The 19089-nt window shown below is 43.0% G+C and overlaps 2 protein-coding genes and 3 non-coding genes across 7 annotated transcripts in view; 2 read left to right on the top strand and 3 right to left on the bottom strand.

Annotated features, from left to right (window-relative positions):
- The window catches only part of TEX14 (testis expressed 14, intercellular bridge forming factor), a 79064-nt gene extending 69759 nt beyond the window's left edge, over positions 1 to 9305 (bottom strand). For all 3 annotated transcript variants that reach the window (XM_069481119.1, XM_069481118.1, XM_069481120.1), the window contains exon 1: positions 9170 to 9305. In XM_069481119.1, the coding sequence (XP_069337220.1) occupies positions 9170 to 9305 (136 nt within the window). The remainder of the gene's footprint in view (positions 1 to 9169) is intronic.
- LOC138392652 (small nucleolar RNA U3) lies at positions 4080 to 4297 on the bottom strand. Its single transcript, XR_011234943.1, has one exon. It is a non-coding gene; the product is annotated as a small nucleolar RNA U3 (small nucleolar RNA).
- A 2878-nt stretch (positions 9306 to 12183) lies between the features above and the next one.
- On the top strand, positions 12184 to 12862 carry LOC138391427 (ubiquitin-conjugating enzyme E2 variant 1-like). Its single transcript, XM_069481117.1, has 2 exons — positions 12184 to 12254; positions 12616 to 12862. Exons 1-2 carry the CDS (start codon positions 12184 to 12186, stop codon positions 12860 to 12862), a joined length of 318 nt encoding a protein of 105 aa, XP_069337218.1.
- A 276-nt stretch (positions 12863 to 13138) lies between these two features.
- Positions 13139 to 13248, top strand: LOC138392709 (U6 spliceosomal RNA). Its single transcript, XR_011234994.1, has one exon. It is a non-coding gene; the product is annotated as a U6 spliceosomal RNA (small nuclear RNA).
- A 2492-nt stretch (positions 13249 to 15740) lies between these two features.
- LOC138392811 (U1 spliceosomal RNA) lies at positions 15741 to 15904 on the bottom strand. Its single transcript, XR_011235078.1, has one exon. It is a non-coding gene; the product is annotated as a U1 spliceosomal RNA (small nuclear RNA).
- Between the last annotated feature and the right edge of the window lie 3185 nt (positions 15905 to 19089).

Below are 19089 nucleotides of genomic sequence, written 5' to 3'. Positions count from 1 at the left end.
CTAATTATGTCACTGTTACAAGACAATTTTCAATGGTTTCTTGTATTTCTGCACCTTAGCACTTGTTACAGAATACCTTTTTGAGAAAGTTTGTACAGTGAACAGCCTTGGAAGCTACAGACTACCTCCCTCCAGAGAGAAGGACAGGTTTGTTTCCAATTCAGCATAATAAAGAATACGTAGGCCGGGTGTAGTGGCTCATGCCTGTAATCCTAGCACTCTGGGAGGCTGAGGCAGGAGGATCACTTGAGCTCAGGAGTTCAAGACCAGCCTGAGCAAGAGTGAGACCCCATCTCCACTAAAAATAGAAAAATTATCCAGGTGTTGTAACATGTGCCTACAGTCCCAGCTACTTGGGAGGCTGAGGTGGGAAGATCGCTTGAGCCCACGAGTTTGAGGTTGCTGTGAGCTAGGCTGATGCCACGGCACTCTAGCCCAGGCAATAGAGTGAGACTCTGTCTCAAAAAAAAGAAAAAAAAATGAATCTTTGAAACTACAAGGGGTCTGGCAAAAAATTAAAAAAAAAGAAAAAAAAAAAAGAAACTACAAGGAACAGCCAGGCACAGTGGCTCACAACCATAATCCCTGCACTTCGGGAGACCAAGGCAGGAGGATCGCTTGAGCCCAGGAGTCTGAGGCTGCAGTGAGCTATGATTGTGCCGCTGCACTCCAGCCTGGGTAATAGACTGAGATCCTGTCTCAAAACAACAGGGAATGTATGTTCTTTGTGATTTGTCCTAAGCTTTACAACCTAAGATCTTGAGTCTCCAAAGCTAGCAGGTTAATATAACATCATTACTATTCAGAGCCAGTGATTGAACCTTCACCTGGGGACCTTTTTGTTTTTTAAATCCATGGAGAGACTTCCAAAATACAGTACAGATACTGGCCTTTGGAGCTTATGAGAATCTGGGTGGGGCTGGGGATGGGTGAGAATTGTGTGGTTTGACTTCTCCTAACCCCTCTGAAACCACTGACATAATGGTAAAAGGTTAATAACAATAGCAGATTCTGTTAAGGTGTTAATATTGCGTCAGTCTCTGTGCTAAAAGCTTTATATATAAGTTATGTCAATCTACTCTTTCTCAAGGTAGATACTATTATTATCCCCAGTTTACAGAAGAGGAAACTGAGACACAGAGAGTCTGATAATTTGGCCCTGAAGTTGTGAATCACTTTTTTTTTCTTGTTTCTTTTTTAAATATAATGCCTGCTTCAGGATAAAGTTGTGAATCTCAAAGTGGACTCCCAGTTTGCTGGGGCATGGGACATGAGACTAACTGGTGAACCACACAATCATTTCAAGTGCTACACCCAAGATTTTATTTTTTTTAATTTAATTTAACATTATATTTTATTATTATTTTTTTCACGGAGTCTTACTCTGTTGTCTGGGCTAGAGTGCTGTGGCATCAGCCTAGCTCACAGAAACCTCAAACTCCTGGGCTCAAGCAATCCTCCTGCCTCAGCCTCCTGAGTAGCTGGGACTACAGGCATGTGCCACCATGCTTGGCTAATTTTTTTTTTTATATATATGTTTTTAGTTGTCCAGCTAATTTCTTTCTATTTTTTTTTTTTTTTTTTTTGTAGAGATGGGGTCTCGCTCTTGCTCAGGCTGGTCTCGAACTCCTGAGCTCAGTCGATCTGCCTGCTTCGGCCTCCCAGAGTGCTAGGATTACAGGCAAGAGCCACCGTACCTGGCTTATTTATTATTATTTTGTAGAGACCAGGTCTCCCTATGTTGCCCAAGCTGGTTTCCAACTCCTGGCCAAAGCTATCCTCCAGCCTTGGCCTCCCAAAGTGCTGGGATTATAGGTATGAGCCGCTGCACCGGCCCATACTTTATTTTAATATCGTTAAATTTTTATTTAAATATTAATGGTATTTAAATCATTATTTTAATATATTTGAAAAATACTAACAAAACAATGAGATACCACTACACACCTATTAGAATGGATAATGCAAAACATAACATCCAAATGGATAATATAAAACATCAATCTTTGACAACAAGTGCTGGTCAGGATGTGAAGCAACAAGAACTCTCAAGCATTGCTCCTGGGACTGTAAAATGGTACAGACACTTTGAAAGACAGTTTGGCAGTTTCTTAAAAAGCTAAACATTGTCTTACCTACCATACAATCCAGCAATTGTGTTCCTTGGTATTTACTCAAAATTAGTTTAAAACCTGTGTTCACACAAAAACCTGCAAAGAGGTGTTTATAGCAGCTTTATTCATAACTGCCAAAAGCTGGGAACAACCAAGATGCCCTTTGATAGGTGAATGGATAAACAAACTGTAGTAAATCCAAACAATGGAATATTATTCAGCAATAAAAAGAAATGAGTTATCAAGCTAATGTCATGGAGAAAACTCAAATGCATTTTGCTAAGTGAAAGAAGCCAATCTCAGAAGGCTACATGTAGTATGATTCCAACTATATGACATTTTTGGAAAAGGCAAAACTATAGAAATAGTAAAAAGGTCAGTGGCAGCAGGTTTTTTTTGCCTGTTTAATTTTTTTGTATCATTCAGTTGCTGGAGATGGATAGGGGTTTGAAGAGAGAGAGGAATAGGAGAAACATAAGGGACGTTTTAGGGTACTGAAACAATTCTCTAAGATACTATAATGGTGGATACATATTATACATTCATCAAATCCCATGGAACTATACACACACAGAGTGATCTCTAATGTAAACTCTGGATTTTATTTCATAATAATGTGTCAATACTATTAATAGTTTAAAAATACATTAAAAGTTTAAACCTGTCCTTTCAGGGATATTTTGCTCAGAACAGGAATGAGGTAGGTAGTGCTTTGGTAATCCACTACAAAAAAAAAAAAAAAAGGACTCAAGGGTGGCATGTCTAGTGTACCAAGCACTGATTTACTAACCATACTTGTCCAGGAATATGGATGGCAGTTATGGCAGGACTGAGATCTTTCACTGACTCTAAACATTGGAAAATACTGGGCTGACAACAGGTCTCAAATAATTAAGCATGTATTCCCTAGGCAGAGAGCATGAGAATTTTCTCAGAAAGAAATGAGAAGCCTCAGGGGCAATAAAAAGTTACCCTCCCCACCCAGGCATTCCCAGAAGGGGAAATGTCACACCCATGCCCACAAAGCTTCCTATCAGCTTCTTCCAATCAGCTTCTTAGTGGCCTTTTATGGACAACCCAGGATCACCACATACTTGAGAAAAGCCCTCAGTGAGAGCAAAAATTTTGAAACTGGAAAAACAAACAAACAAACAAACAAACAAGAAAACCCAGAAAGAGACATACAAGAAAATAACTAGAAATCATAATATCTCCAGGAGACATTGAATTTTGTTCCAAAATCAGGAACGGAATGTCCCAAAAAATTAACAATCACTAAGAAGAAACCTCTTGTGAACTGAGATATTTATGACCCAAAACAAGGGAACATAAAGAGCTAACGGTAAATTACTCAAGCAAGTATCCCAGAGAAGTAAAGCAAAAAAAAAAAAAAAAAAAAAAAAAAAAAGAAAAAAAAAAAGAATGACCAAGAAGGCAAAAAAACCCTCCTGAAAACAAGAGAACTTAGAGTTACCAAGCCGGACACAGCGGCTCTCACATGTGATTTCAGCGCTCTAGGAGCCCAAAGTGAGAAAATTACTAGAAGCTCAGGAGTTTGACACCAGCCTGAGCAAGAGGGAGGAGACCCCGTCTCAATTAAGAGTAGAAAAATTGGTTGGGCATCTTACATGCCTGTTATCCCACCCAGCTACAAGTGAAGTAGAGGTAGGAGAATCCTTTTAACCGAGAAATTTGAGAGTGCAGAGAACTACAACGACCCCATTGCACCCAGGAGCATAGACTGAGACTGTCTCGTTAAAAACAGAAGGAAATTGGACAAAAACAAGTTAGAAATATAAAATGAGCTAATGACAGCAAACTAGCCAAACATCCCCAATCTGAAGACAAAAACCTCAAAATGCAAAAAAAAAAAAAAAAAAAAACAAAAAAACAAAACCCCAAAATCTCAGCATAACACAGCAAACACCTTCACCTTCTATTAAAAAGACATCATTCATGATGAAAACCACTCAGACTACGTTCTCTCCCTCTTACTCCCCCAAAAAGGAAGAGAAGAACGATCATCAATGGCAGATGGCAGTTGCAGTAAAGCAACACCAAGAGCTGGCTTCACGCTCAGGAGAGAACGCTGTGCTTCCTCCTCGTGGTTTTTGGTGCTCTACACGTTCAGAGAAACTTCTCTAGTAACGGACTATAGAAATGATCCCTGAAAGTATAGTCTTAACCCTCAAGTTACAGCCTCTGGGGCGTCTATAGAGGCCGCACACTTTAACGTGATGGAGAAATTTTTCTTTGCAAGTCACTTGCCTTTTTCAGATACTTTTTATATCTCGTAACAATTTGGTCAAATGTCAACGTTCACAACACTATTTTCACTTGTAAATTTCCAGAAACTCTTTAAGGCAGCAAGACGTCTCATTAACATACGGCGTCCTAGCAACCAATCACACGCTGAGTTCTCTGCGCGCGTCTGACTCTCCTAACCCCTACCGAGATGCGATTACTCTCCCAACATCAGGCGCCACCTAGGACCCGCAAAGGAAAAGTTATCGGTGCTACACGCGCGTCAGTGTGTGGCCTCCCGCCTGCTAAAGAAGTGAGCTGATGATGATCGCGCCACTGCACTCCAGTCTCCAGCCTGCGCAAGGGTGACAGGGCAAGACTCCCTCCATTCAAAAAATAAAATCACATAAAGCTGACTTGGAGAGACCAGGTTTCCTTTTCCTTCAAAGAGACAGGAGGAGGGAGAGATGAAAGAGATAGAGATCAACAGAAATAGTGTAGACTTCTTAACACCATATAATGATAATCATAACCACGATGGTTTATTGAATGTCTACTCGATGGTTAAGTGTTTTAATCTACTATCTCATTCCATCCTCTCAACAACTAAGAGAATCTTTAAAATAGTTGATTATTTCCCCTATCTTATAGATGCTGCCTACAGCATCTGTCATACAGCTAAGGGAACCACAGTTGGAACTTAAGTCTGTCTGGCACTAAATCAAGTCCCTGTTCTTTCTGGTAAGCCAAAGTGGTCTTCTTCAGAAGGTCTTGTAACCAGCCCCATAAGCAAGAAAGCAGTTCTTTTTTCTTTTAATAGTGTTTTTAGTTCCCTCATATTTCAAATGAGTTTTCAGTGTTCACATAGTGGCCAGGTCTGGCTGCTCTAAGTGGCCTTCACAGTGAGTTTTATCTTAACACTGGTAGCTTAGCGACTGCCGTTTCGAAGTAGACAGATAATAGAGAGCTCTCAGTAAGATTTAAGAACCAAACATTTATAACTTTGTTGTACTAATACATTCCTTTGAGTTTCTTTCCCAGAAATGATGGAACCTCCTTACAGCCACGAGATAACTACAGTCTTTCCCCACCTGTTCGTCCAAAGACAAATGATACCCCACCACAGATTGTGCCCAAGGACCCACTGAGCCTGCACACAAGGCTGAAAGAATGACTAACATTAACCCCTAACTCATTATAATACTAAAATCCCTGGCCTGGGAAGAACTTATCCACCCTTTTCTGATCATGGGATGTATATACTAGCATGATTTCTCACTGCGTTTGCATGCCCTGCACTCCACCCTAAACAGGTAATGATGCTTACTCCCCTCATGCATTATTCATTTCACCTCTAGAAAAAACCCCTGACCCTGTTGGTCAGGGAGGCAGTCCATACCTCCCACCTCCCAGTAGATGCATCTCCTGAAATAAATCCTTTCTTCCTCGATAATCCTCATTGTCTCAGTAATTGGCTTTCGTGTGGTGAGCAACAGTGAACTTCCCTTGTAGATTCATTAACGGGTTAGTCTCCAATCAAATCCATTCCTCTAATAAAGCACTAAATACATCATCCCTCAAAGTTCAGTCTAAATGATTCATCTTCCTGGCTTCTAAACCCCAGAGAAGGCCTACCCATTTACTTTTAGCAAAAGTTAGTCCCAGTACTTCATATATGATAGTGTGTAACTGTTTTAGTTATTTAATTTCCTGCTGCAAACTTCATTCCAGGAAACACACACAGTGCCACCTAGACATTCACATGCGCCACATTCTGAATCAACCACATTTTCTTCTTTTTCTTTCCTTTTTTTTTTTTTTTTTTATTAGAGACAGGGTCTCACTATGTTGCCCAGGCTGGCCTCCAACTTCTAGATCAAGTGATTCCCCAGCCTCAGCCTCTCAAGTAGCTGGGATTACAGGCCATTGCCACGTGCAAACCATGCTTTTTATTACATCATAGTAGCAAGTCTAATAAGACCATCAGCTTGTAAGGACGCTTAGTCTTCTCATCAAGCACCTCTCCAAATAGAATCTCCTTATAGACAGCCCTCTTTAGAGACACCCAAATGCTCTGTATTTAATTTCTTCAGAAAAAGAAGAGTGTTGGGGCAATCTGGTCAAGTCTGAGATATATCTCCTGGTTCCAGAGCAGTTCCTTACATCTTGAAGTTATAAAGTGCCTTCCAGTCACTTTCATCCAAAAGCACCATCTCTGGTCTAGGCCCTTCCATATCTAAGACTTTTCCATTCTCTATTCCTCCAACCTTTGTGGAAACCCTTCACCATCCATGCCATCCCTGGCCTCCTATGAGCAAATTCTCCAACTTCACATGGGTGTGACCATCACTCTTGCATTCTAAGACTTACCTCATGTCAACTCCTGTGAAAGCCTTCCTTGACCTCCCCTGGTAACACTGACCACTATGTGTTTTGTGTCCCTCATTATCTTTGCATGTGCCTCTACACAGCTCACTCTGTTGCAAATACATTTACTTCCTCCTATTAAACTGTGAGCTCTTTAAAAGTACGAACATGTCATATTTATCTCTGTATCTCCAGCCCCTTCCCTGGCACAGTAAGTGCCCAGTTAATGCTGACTAAATGAATGAATGATGAATCAACAAATGTATTGTTCCCTCCCTCAGCCTGACTACTGACTTGACTGTTGGGAACCACTGACTGTTGGGTTTTCCTCTCCCTCTTATTCCACTCCTCCCCCAATAAGTCTGGTCTGTCTGTAAGGAAGTAAGGTCCTTGTCAGCAGAGCTTCTGGCACTCTCATCTTGTCCATCCTTAGTTTCAAATTTGTTCGTGCAGTCCTGACCTCTCTTCAGAGCTGCTGGCTCAGATATCCAGCTTCTATCTAATATTGCGCTTAGCTGAATCACAGGTACCTCAAACTCAGCCTGCCCAAACTGACTTCCAACAGCTTCCTCCCAAACTTATTCCTCTTCCAAGCAATAATACCACTTTCAACCCAGTAGCTAAAAAAAAAACAAAAACAAAAACACAAAAACAAAAACCTAGCTGGGTGAGGGGGTACAGGCCTGTAGTCTCAGCTACACAGGAGGATTGCTTGAGCCCAGGAGTTCGAGTCCAACCTGGGCAACACAGTAAACCCTGTATCAAAAAAAATATGTCAGTCATCCTACTTTTTTCTCCCTCCCCTCACATACCTCATAGCCTCCTGCAGCCAGACCAACCATTTAGAAATGTAAATCTAGTCACACCTTTGATAAAAGAAACATTGGTTGGGCGTTATAATCCCAGCACTTTGAGAGGCAGAGACAGGAGAATTGTTATTTATTTATTTATTTATTTTTTGAGACAGAGTTTCACTCTGTTGCCTAGGCTAGAGTGAGTGCCTGCCCTGGCGTCAGCGTAGCTCTCAACAACCTCAAACTCCTGGGATCAAGCAAACCTCCTGCCTCAGCCTATGGAGTAGCTGGGACTACAGGCACACACCACCATACCTGGCTAATTTTTTCTATTTTTAGTAGAGACAGGGTCTCACTCTTGCTCAGGCTGGTCTTGAACTCCTGACCTCGAGCAATCCTCCCACCTCGGCCTCCCAGAGTGCTAGGATTACAGGCGTGAGCCACCGTGCCCGGCCAAAGACCATGTTCTAAGAAGCCCTGAATTAGACTGTGGGGGAATCTTATCACCTTTTATTCTCCATTCTGAGGCTTTAGATGGAATTCCCAGACATAGACGAAGTCCTGTTCCATATCCAGTTACAGCTGTTAACCCCATCCCTCACTCTAGCTGAACATCAAGAATTTAAAGATGTAGAATGTTCAGGAGATGCCTAGGAGATAACAAATGTCGTAAAACTCTGCTTCTCACACTGGAGGGTATGGACAGACAGCCACTAGAAGTCACAGCGTACTTATATTGAACATCAATGTTTATGTTAAAACACACATGGATATATCATGGAATAAAACGCGAAATTTTGACCGAAAAAAACCCCAGGATCTTTCACATCAATTACTGAGCTCACAGTGAGATATTTCACCTACACATCCTAGGGGTGATGCATGGAAAAGTTTGAGAACTTTTTGAGGGACCTATTCTGTGGGATAGCTGGATCCTAGAAAAGGTTACCCCTTCTAGAAGTCTTCGGGAAGCTGCTGAAGCAAGTGGAGAAACACTGGAGAGAAACCAGGTCACCCTGACTGTTCCACACACCAGGAAAGAGAAGCTTCATAAGCCTCGCCTTTAAAAAAGGAAAGGGGAGGATCCAGCAGGACTTCTGGTCACACTGAAAGGAGCCCGACACCAGGAGAGGTTTTGTTTGTATAAGGGTTTTGTTTTATTTGTTCTACTGAAGATTGCCTGAGCTATGTTTGCTATTTCTGTCTATCCTGTAGGGTGAGCTGCCAGTAGCCTCCAGCAAGAAAACCCTGGAAACAAAAGCACTGAGTGGAAATACAGAACAATAAAGGGCAGCACATTGAAAGCTGAGCTTCTCAGTCAGCTGCAGGCCACAGGGGACTCAATGGATGGAGCAGATTTGATGGAGTAAAGGGAATCAGGCAAAATCAAAGGTGGGGAGATTAGGAGCCTAGCAGTTGGAAGACCCTATGGTTCCCTGGCACAAAACAAAACAAAATAGCATCCAAACAGGGATTTATGACTTCTATTGAACAATATGAATACACTGGTGGAGACTATCAAATCTCTAAATTTAACGTCTGGACTTCCCCAAGAACCCATTCATAGTTTTATGATGTTCCTGGTTCTCCTCCGAATGCTATTCAGAAACGTGGACCAAGTTGCCTCTCCCATCTCAACATGGTGCTTACCTTTCTTAAGAATTTTCTTCACTTTCACATAGTTCCCTTGCTTGACATACTCATGAAGCTGAGCTTCCAAGGAGTCATTTCTTAAGGTACCAAGCTGAACAGGACAGGGGACTGGAAGATGAACAGCCCGAGACATCTGTGCAAAAGAGACCAACATGTTTATTCTAACCAAACCAGAAATGCAAGGAAGCAACTTAGATTTTTTCACATTTAGAAACTCGTCCACACACCTTCATTAATAATGAAGACGATTGGGGGAACAATTACTGAAGCTCTACGAGATGTTATTATTGAAATTGAAGACCTGAATATATTTATCACTAATTCCCAGGACTGAAAAAGTGATGACTGCTAGGAAATAAAATTAGAAATATACATGTTTATTATGTCATTAATTAGGAAAATATTGCCTTCGAAAGGTTAGAACACAAATGTAGTCATTATACAGGAGTATAGATAGTTTAATGTAGTTAAGCCAGGCATCATGGCTCATGCCTTTAATCCCAGCCCTTTGGGAGGCTGAGGGGGGAGGACTGCTTGAGCCCAGGAGTTTAAGCCTAGACTGGACAACACAGTGAGACCCCATCTCCTAAACAAATAAATATATATATATAAACAGTATAAAATAAGATAGTACAATGTTATAATGTAGTGGGTTAGGTTCACAGTTCACACTCTAAAATTTTTGTCTTGGCTCTGTCACTGTGGACCTTGGAGAAATTATTCAACATTGATAGGCCTCAATTTCTTCATCTGTAAAATGGGGATAATAATAGCCAGAGGGTTGCTGAAAGGTTTAAATGAGCTAATATGTGTAAAGTGCTTAGAACTCTGCCTGGCACCAAGCAAGTTCTCTGTAGTTGTTAGCTGTTACTAAGAATCAGAAAGAGAGATTTTAACTTTCCACATGTGGCAGCCACACCTGACCATCATTCATACAATCAAGTGTTTGTGGGATACCTACTGATATGGTTTGAATTTGCCTCCCCAAATTCATGTGTTGGAAATCTGATCCCCAATGTGGAGGTGTTGGGAAGAGGTAGGACCTTTAAGAGGTGTTTAGGCACTACTCTCTGAATGGATTGATGTCATTATCATTATCAAGGGAGCAGGTCATTATCAAGGAGTGGGTTCCTTATAAAACGATGAATTTAGGCCTCCTTTTGCCTCTCTTGCCCTGCCCTTCCACCTTTGGCCATGGGATGATGCGGCAAGAAGGCCCTCACCAGATGCTGGCCCCTCCATCTTTTTTTTTTTTTTTTTTTTTTTTGAGACAGAGTCTCACTCTGTTGCCCGGGCTAGAGTGAGTGCCGTGGCGTCAGCCTAGCTCACAGCAACCTGAAACTCCTGGGCTCAAGGGATCCTCCTGCCTCAGCCTCCCGAGTAGCTGGGACTACAGGCATGCACCACCATGCCCGGCTAATTTTTTCTATATATATTTTTAGCTGTCCATATAATTTCTTTTTTTTTTTTTTTTTTTGAGACAGAGTCTCACTCTGTTGCCCAGGCTAGAGTGAGTGCCGTGGCGTCAGCCTAGCTCACAGCAACCTCAAACTCCTGGGCTCAAGCAATCCTCCTGTCTCAGCCTCCCGAGTAGCTGGGACTACAGGCATGCACCACCATGCCCGGCTAATTTTTCCTATATATATTTTTAGCTGTCCATATAATTTCTTTCTATTTTTAGTAGAGATGGGGTCTCGCTCTTGCTCAGGCTGGTCTCGAACTCCTGAGCTTAAACGATCCGCCCACCTCGGCCTCCCAGAGTGCTAGGATTACAGGCGTGAGCCACCGCGCCCGGCCTGGCCCCTCCATCTTGAACTTCCCAGCATCCAGAACTGTGAGAAATAAATTTCTGTTTAGTATAAATAATCCAGTCTCAGGCATTTTATTACAGCAGCAGAGAATGGACTAAGACATCTACCATGTGTCTCAAAGGTGATAGGCGTTAGATCATTGCTATCACAATCCTCACAGTCTAGCAGGGCAGACAACTGGCACCATGTTGGTGCTCCACAGACAGTGGGTAAGATAAGGAAGTCCCATCGACATGAATCAACAAGCATGCACATTAAGGACATGACTAAGGGCTCCATGGGGAAGCACAGGTGTGAAATGAGGGTAAGTAAAAGAAAAAGCAAGAAGGTTGACACTTCAGTGGGTCTTCACCAGCCAGGAGGCTCAGGGATTATAAATTACTGAGAACTAATACCTTCTTAATTTATCCACTAAGTGAGGAAAGTGCTGATAAATTCTTTTGGGTTTCTTTTTGTTTTTTTTTTTTTTGAGACAGAGTCTCACTCTGTCGCCTGGGATAGAGTGCTGTGGCGTCAGCCTAGCTCACAGCAACCTCAAACTCCTGAGCTCAAGTGATCCTCCTGCCTCAGCCTCCTGAGTAGCTGGGACTACAGGCATGCGCCACCATGCCCAGCTAATTGTTTCCATATATTTTTAGTTGTCCAGCTAATTTCTTTTTTATTTCTTTTTTTTTTAAAGTAGAGATGTGGTCTTGCTCTTGCTCAGGCTGGTCTCAAACTCCTGAGCTCAAATGATCCACCCGCCTCGGCCTCCCAGAGTGCTAGGATTACAGGCGTGAGCCACCATGCCCCGCCCTAGTGGTGATAAATTGAGTGCATTAAATTTATTTCCTTTGATATCTGCTAATATGCATGCCATTGATTACAAACAGCATCCTTGTAATCCAACAGCATCACAACATTCTTAAGCAAACAAAAGTGATAGAAAATAATGTTTCTGTTAAATATATATGAACTGAAGCTTTTATAGCAAGGTGTCATTTCCTCCCCACCCTCCATTTTGCCTTCCTTCTATTTCCAGGTATAAAAAGAGTGGCATATTTCCATTATAAGTTGGATGGCTAGGACAGTGACACAAGATGGCAGCCACCATCGGAAGTAAAAGTCTCTTACAATTTCCGACTGTTGAAAGAAATCGAAGAAGGCCAGAAAGGAGTAGGAGATGGCACAGTTAGCTGGGGTCTAGAAGATGACGAAGACATGACACTTACAAGATGGACAGGGGTGATCACTGGGCCTCCAAGAACAATTTATGAAAACCAAATATACAGGCCGGGCGCGGTGGCTCACGCCTGTAATCCTAGCACTCTGGGAGGCCGAGGTGGGCAGATCGTTTGAGCTCAGGAGTTCGAGACCAGCCTGAGCAAGAGCGAGACCCCACCTCTACTAAAAATAGAAAGAAATTATATGGACAGCTAAAAATATATATAGAAAAAAAAATTAGCCGGGCATGGTGGCGCATGCCTGTAGTCCCAGCTACTCGGGAGGCTGAGACAGGAGGATCGCTTGAGCTCAGGAGTTTGAGGTTGCTGTGAGCTAGGCTGACGCCACGGCACTCACTCTAGCCTGGGCAACAGAGTGAGACTCTGTCTCAAAAAAAAAAAAAAAAAAAAAAAAACACCAAATATACAGCCTTAAAATAGAACGTGGCCCTAAATACCCAGAAGCACCCCCGTTTGTAAGATTTGTAACAAAAATTAATATGAATGGAGTTAATAGTTCTAATGGAGTGGTGGATCCAAGAGCCATATCAGTGCTAGCAAGATGGCAGAACTTATGTAGCATCACAGTTGTCCTGCAAGAGCTTTGGCACCTAATGATGTCTAAAGAAAATATGAAACTCCCTCAGCCACCTAAAGGACAGTGTTACAGCAATTAATCAAAAAGAAAAACCACAAGCCCTTCCCCTTCCCCCCATTCGATTTAAGCAGTCTTCATTTTCCACCATAGTAAATTTTCTAAATACGTCTTGTAGACCTCAAAAGTACTGGAAGGGAAGCTCCCATTCAAAGGCAATTTACCTTAAGATACTGTAAATGATACTAATTTTTTGTCCATTTGAAGTATATAAGTTGTGCTATAATAAATCATCCTGTCAAGTGTAACCACTGTCCATGTAGTTGAACTTCTGGGATCAAAAAAGTATATTTATTTTGTGCTCGGTTCAGCAGCACATATACTAAAATTGGAACAAGATAGAGAAGATTAGCATGGCCCCTGTGCAAGGATGATGACACGCAAATTCGTGAAGTGTATTTTCTTCATTTTTTTAAAATTTAAAAAATAATAATAAAAAAGAAAGTATATTTAAATTAGTTCCCATCATAACTGGTGAAGCACCTCTAACTCAACAGTGAAAAGACACATCACACAATCACCTTGCTGCTGATTACATGGCCTGGGGTCTCTGAGTTCTCTCCTTTCCCCTTCCCTGCCTCCTTCCCTCCCTGCAACAGCCCTCTAAGCTTGGGGGCCTGTTAGAGTAGATGTGAAGGTTTCAGGTCACAGCCTGTGGGACTACTGCTGGGTGTATAAGGTGCTTTGCCTGCACCCCTGGTTTCTTTCTTTAAGTCTTAAATGATGTCCCCTTCTAAGCCATAATCCCCTCCCCACTCTCTGCTCCCACCCTTGGCCAAAGCATAGATTGTAACCCCTCTCCTCCCCTCTGAGACTGGCCTTCAGTGAGGAATTCAGGGCTTTCCCCATATCTTCTCTCCCCACCTTTATTGAGGGGTGCTGCTTTCTCCTCCCTCCTCCTCAAGTCCCTCTTTGCACTGTCATCACCCAACACTTTCCATGACACTCCTTGCTTTGGCCAGAAGCCATCAGGTAAGGTTGGACAGAGTCTCTGACCTCCCTCGTTTAGTTTTGTAACCACATTTATTCACTCCACCAGCCTGGGAAATGAATATGGGGTCCTCAGCCCTGCCACCCTCTGCTGTCATCATCAGCTGAAGCAATTTTTTAGCTCAGGTTTTGATGAGGTGAAAAGAACAGTCACCAGGGTTACTCAGACCTGCCAGCTCTGAGTTCTTGGTGGTTAAACTTGGAGAAAGTTTAAGACACTCGTAAGCCACACACGATCCCTCTGAATTATTTTATTTTCCTGTAATTGCTTTTGCTTTTAAACATTGAAGAAGTTTTGAACAGGGCTTTCATTTGGTCATCCTTGCAATCTATTGGGGTCTAGTTTGGAATCTGACAACTGGAACAAAAAGAACCCTGAATTCAGTGCATACTTTGGTTTTGGTGCTGCTGCTTCTCACGATCCTCAGCAGGGATCCAGAAAGAATTGGGTGTGCACAGCAGATCCCCGAAATTGGTAGGCTTGACTTCCTGGCAAATTGCTGCGTTTTTCCACTTTCTGTTCAGGAACACTAAATGCTGAAATGTGGATGCATACTGAAATAAAAACAATTCATTGTGTAAAAAAAAAAAAAAAAATTGCATGGCTAATGTGGGCTGAACTGTGTCCCCCTGGCCCCCAAATTCACATGTTGAAGACTAACCCCCAGTACCTTAGATTGTAACTGTATATGGAGATAAGGTCTTTAAAGAGGTGATTAAATTACAATGAGGCCCTTAGGGTGGGGCCATAATTCAATAACTGGTGTCATTATAAGAAGAGACACCAGGTCAGGATTGGTGTAAGGAGGCAGAAAGGTTGGCTACCTGAAAGCCTGAAGACAGAGAGCTCAGAACCCAACTGTGCCAGCGCCTCAATCTTGTCTGAACTTCTACCCTCCAAAACTGTGAGAAAATACTGATGTTTAAACCACCCAGTCTGTAGTATTTTCTTACGGCAGTCCCAGCAAACTAATACACTAATAACAGCAAGTTGTGTCATCTGAATATACATATGGTTTAATTCTGTTTAAATAAAGACTTAAATATGCTCATCATCTACATACTAACATCCACTCCCCAAATATTTCTAGTCTACTTTTAAAACTGCCCTCAGGCCGGGCTCGGTGGCTCACGCCTGTAATCCTAGCACTCTGGGAGGCTGAGGTGGGAAAATCGCTGGAGGTCAGGAGTTCGAGACCAGCCTGAGCAAGAGCGAGACCCCCATCTCTACTAAAAAATAGAAAGAAATGATTTGGACAGCTAAAAAATATATATAGAAAAAATTAGCCGAGCATGGTGGCACATGCCTGTAGTCCCAGCTACTTGGGAGGCTGAGGCAGAAGGATTGCTTGAGCCCAGGAGTTTGAGGTTGCTGTGAGCTGGACTGACGCCATGGCACTCACTCTAGCCCGGGCAACAGAGTGAGACTCTGTCTCAAACAAAACAAAACAAAACAAAACAAAAACTGCCCTCAGAGAGTCATCCCACAACTAGGAAAAAAAATAAAAAGCTAAATTGGCATATTAGCAATTTAACCTTTGGGGGGGGGGGAAAGAACTTGCCACATACACCCCATATTACGCAGTTTTCACAAAAGGATCACGCAAGTCCAAATGCAGAATGTTATGTTTGAAATCAAAAGACACTATGTGAATTGTTCAAAATGAACTTTCCAGGCTTGCTAAAACCAGAAATATTTCTAAGAAAAGCACCCACACACATACACTAACTACCCTCTCCCTACCACCCTAAAACCAGAAACATTTCTAGCGAAGGCAACACTCCCACCAAGGACAACTACGTGAGAACATTGTCAGACACCAAACGTTGCCGCCAAAATTAACACCACAAAATACAGAACAAGAAAAAAACAAAAATATTAACGTCTGCCATTTAAAAACCGTTATTATCAGGGGAAAGCGCGAACGCAGTCCCCCACTACCACAAATTATGCAGTCGAGTTTCCCACATTTGGGGAAATCGCAGGGGTCAGCACATCCGGAGTGCAATGGATAAGCCTCGCCCTGGGAAAACCACCTTCGTGATCATGGTATCTCCCCTGCCAGGTAAGTATGAGTTGCAAGCTTGGACTGCTACCTCACCCTCGCCCTCAACACACTTACTAGTTATGGTCAATTGTATTACGCGTTCTTAGGCCTTCTGTTGGAAGCCACAAGGTTTTTCATACGACAAGGATCAAACTACATCCTTTCGGATTTTTCGCTGGAAAGTTTCCTGCGCGAAAAATACACTAGAACCGGCAATCACTGCGCTTGTTATCTACATATCCCGGCCTCTTGTAGTGACGTCACCCTCCGTTTCAAGGCTCTCTTCTTCACACTGTTCCCTCCCAGATGCGTTCGTCCTTGCCACCCTTACCGACAAGACAAAAGACATCGGCAGGTGTGATAGGGGATTTTGATTGCTTGCCTTTTCAGGCATACGCAAAGGTTCTGGAGTGCATGTGTAACCATGAGTCTGAGTCGTGCGCTGCAGGGCAGTGTGGGAGGCGGTGGTGTGGGGGACGGCGGCAGAAACGGTTGTGCCTGGTCTGATTCGCTACTCCACCCTAGGATTTGATCAAACTCTCAGGCTCTGTCAGTTGCCGTTTCTCAAAATTATAAAGTGGAAATAATACTGCCTACCTCACAAGGATTCTGTGAGGGCTGAATGTGTGTAAAATGCGGCTGCGAGGTCTCCAAGCCCCACCCAGGCCATTCTGCTCCTGGACTGGTGTCCTGAGTACTTTAAACTTTAAGAACCAAAGCCGGTCTCCGCAGTTCTTCCAAAGGGAAGCAGCATGCGGCCGGGATTTGGGAAAAAACCAAGTGCTCCTCCCTTCTTTTTAGACAAATATACCTCATGTTGTGTTTTCCCCGCAAGGGGCTCCAGGCAAAACAATTCTGTTTGCAGCAACTATAGTATCCAAGGAGCTTTCCTTTGTTTTACATTTTTGGAGGGTATTTTTAATTATTACAATAGTGATAAATGTTCCTGGCAGATAACTTGGAAAAGACAGAAAAGTTATTATTTATTTATTTATTTATTTATATATTGAGGCAGAGTCCCGCTCCGTCACCCTGGCTAGAGTGCCCTGGCAGTCAGCCTAGCTCACAGCAACCTCAAACTCCTCGGCTCAAGCAACAACTCTGTCAAATAATTTCTTTTTGAGACAGAGTCTCCCTCTGTTGCCTGGGCTAGAGTGCCATGGTGTCAGCCTAGCTCACAGCAACCTCAAACTCCTGGGCTCAAGTGATTCTCCTGCCTTGGCCTCCTGAGTAGCTGGGACTACAGGTGAGTGCCACCATGCCCAGCTAATTTTTTTTCTATTTTTTTAGTAGAGACAGAGTCTCGCTCTTGCTCAGGCTGATTTAGAACTCCTGACCTCTGTAGAAGGGACAGGAATAGGTAAAAGCAAAAAATAAAAAATGAAGAAGAACAAAGAATAGAACTCCTGACCTCAAGAGATCCTCCTGCTTTGGACTCCCTGAGTGCTAGGATTACAGGCCTGAGGGACTGTGCCGGGCCTAAAATAATTTTTAAAAGTTTATTCTGGCCGGGCACAGTGGCTCACGCCTGTAATCCTAGCACTCTCGGAGGCCGAGCGGGAGGATTGCTCGAGGTCAGGAGTTTGAGACCAGCCTGAGCAACAGCGAGACCCTGTCTCTACTAAAAAGAAATGATCTGGACAGCTAAAAATATATATAGAAAAAAAATTAGCCGGGCATGGTGGCACATACCTGTAGTCCCAGCTACTCGGGAGGCTGAGGCAGAAGGATTGCTTGAGCCCAGGAGTTTGAGGTTGCTGTGAGCTAGGCTGACGCCACGGCACTCTAGCCCAGGCAACAGAGCAAAAAAAAAAACAAAAACCCAGTTTATTCTCACCCATTAGGAGTGACTACGGCCTAGGGATACACAAATCCAAGAGGGCTTAAGTGGTTCTGAGGCAGTCGGATTACAGTTTGGTTACATACATTTCAGGGAAACAAGAATTGCACGTAAAATTATAAATCAATACATGGATGGAATACATTGGTTAGGCCCTAAAAGGCAGGACATCTCAAAGTTAGGGGGAATGGTTTACAAGTCACAGGTGAATTGAGAGATTCTTTAATTGGCAATTAGTTGAGAGAGTTAAGCTTTGTCTAAAAATCTGGAGTGAGTAGGAAGGAATGCCTAAATTATGAAGTCTGCTAATGATAGGGCAAGCCAAATATACCACTCAGTGATCTGTGAAGCAAGTTAATGGCAGCCTGCAGGTGTGACTTAACCTTTGCCTTGCATGGCCTTAGGTCCTGCTGATAACTTAGTATTTTATTGCCACGAAGAGTCTGTTTTGTCAGTCCTTTTTTTTTTGAGACAGAGTCTTACTCTGTTGCCCAGGCTAGAGTGCTGTGGAGTCAGCCTAGCTCACATCAACCTCAAACTCCTGGGCTCAAGCAATCCTACTGCCTCAGCCTCCCGAGTAGCTGGGACTACAGGCATGTGCCACCATGCCCGGCTAATTTTTTCTATATATATATTTTTAGTTGTCCAGCTAATTTCTTTCTATTTTTTTAGTAGAGACAGGGTCTCGCTCTTGCTCAGGCTGGTCTCGAACTCCTGAGCTCAAATCCACCTGCCTCAGCCTCCCAGAGTGCTAGGATTACAGGTGTGAGCCACCTCACCCGGCCTTGTTTTGTCAGTTTTATGATCTCTATTTTAACGTTAATGCTCTTCAATTGCTGTTGTCTACACTCCAAAAGGGAGGGCTATAATAAGGCATGTAGAGACTTGCTTTCCCTTCATGGCCAGGAACTAACTCAGTTTTAGGATTTTTCTGGGGTCTACCTTGGCAAAGAGGGGTCCATTCAGTCAGGGGGCTAGGGGGACAGTTTAGGATTTTATTTTATTCTGAGACAGAGTCTCACTCTGTTGCCTGGGCTAGAGTGCCGTGGCATCAGCCTAGCTCACAGCAACCTCAAACTCCTGGGCTCAAGCAATCCTCCTGCCTCAGCCTCCTGAGTAGCTAGGACTACAGGCCCACACCACTACGCCTGGCTAATTTTTCTATGTTTAGTAGAGACGGGGGTCTCACCTTTGCTCAGGCTTGTCTTGAACTCCTGACCTCAAGCAATCCTCCCGCCTCAGCATCCCAGAATGCTAGGAATACAGGTGTGAGCCACCAAGCCTGGCAGGATTTTATTTTTAGTTTAGAATGACAATCTCACTATAAAATTATCCCTGTTACAGTTTGATGTTATATGTGGTAATTGTGAA

This window comes from Eulemur rufifrons, chromosome 9 (assembly GCF_041146395.1).
Source record: "Eulemur rufifrons isolate Redbay chromosome 9, OSU_ERuf_1, whole genome shotgun sequence".
Taxonomy (NCBI): domain Eukaryota; kingdom Metazoa; phylum Chordata; class Mammalia; order Primates; family Lemuridae; genus Eulemur; species Eulemur rufifrons.
This window is presented reverse-complemented; position numbering and strand designations above follow the sequence as displayed.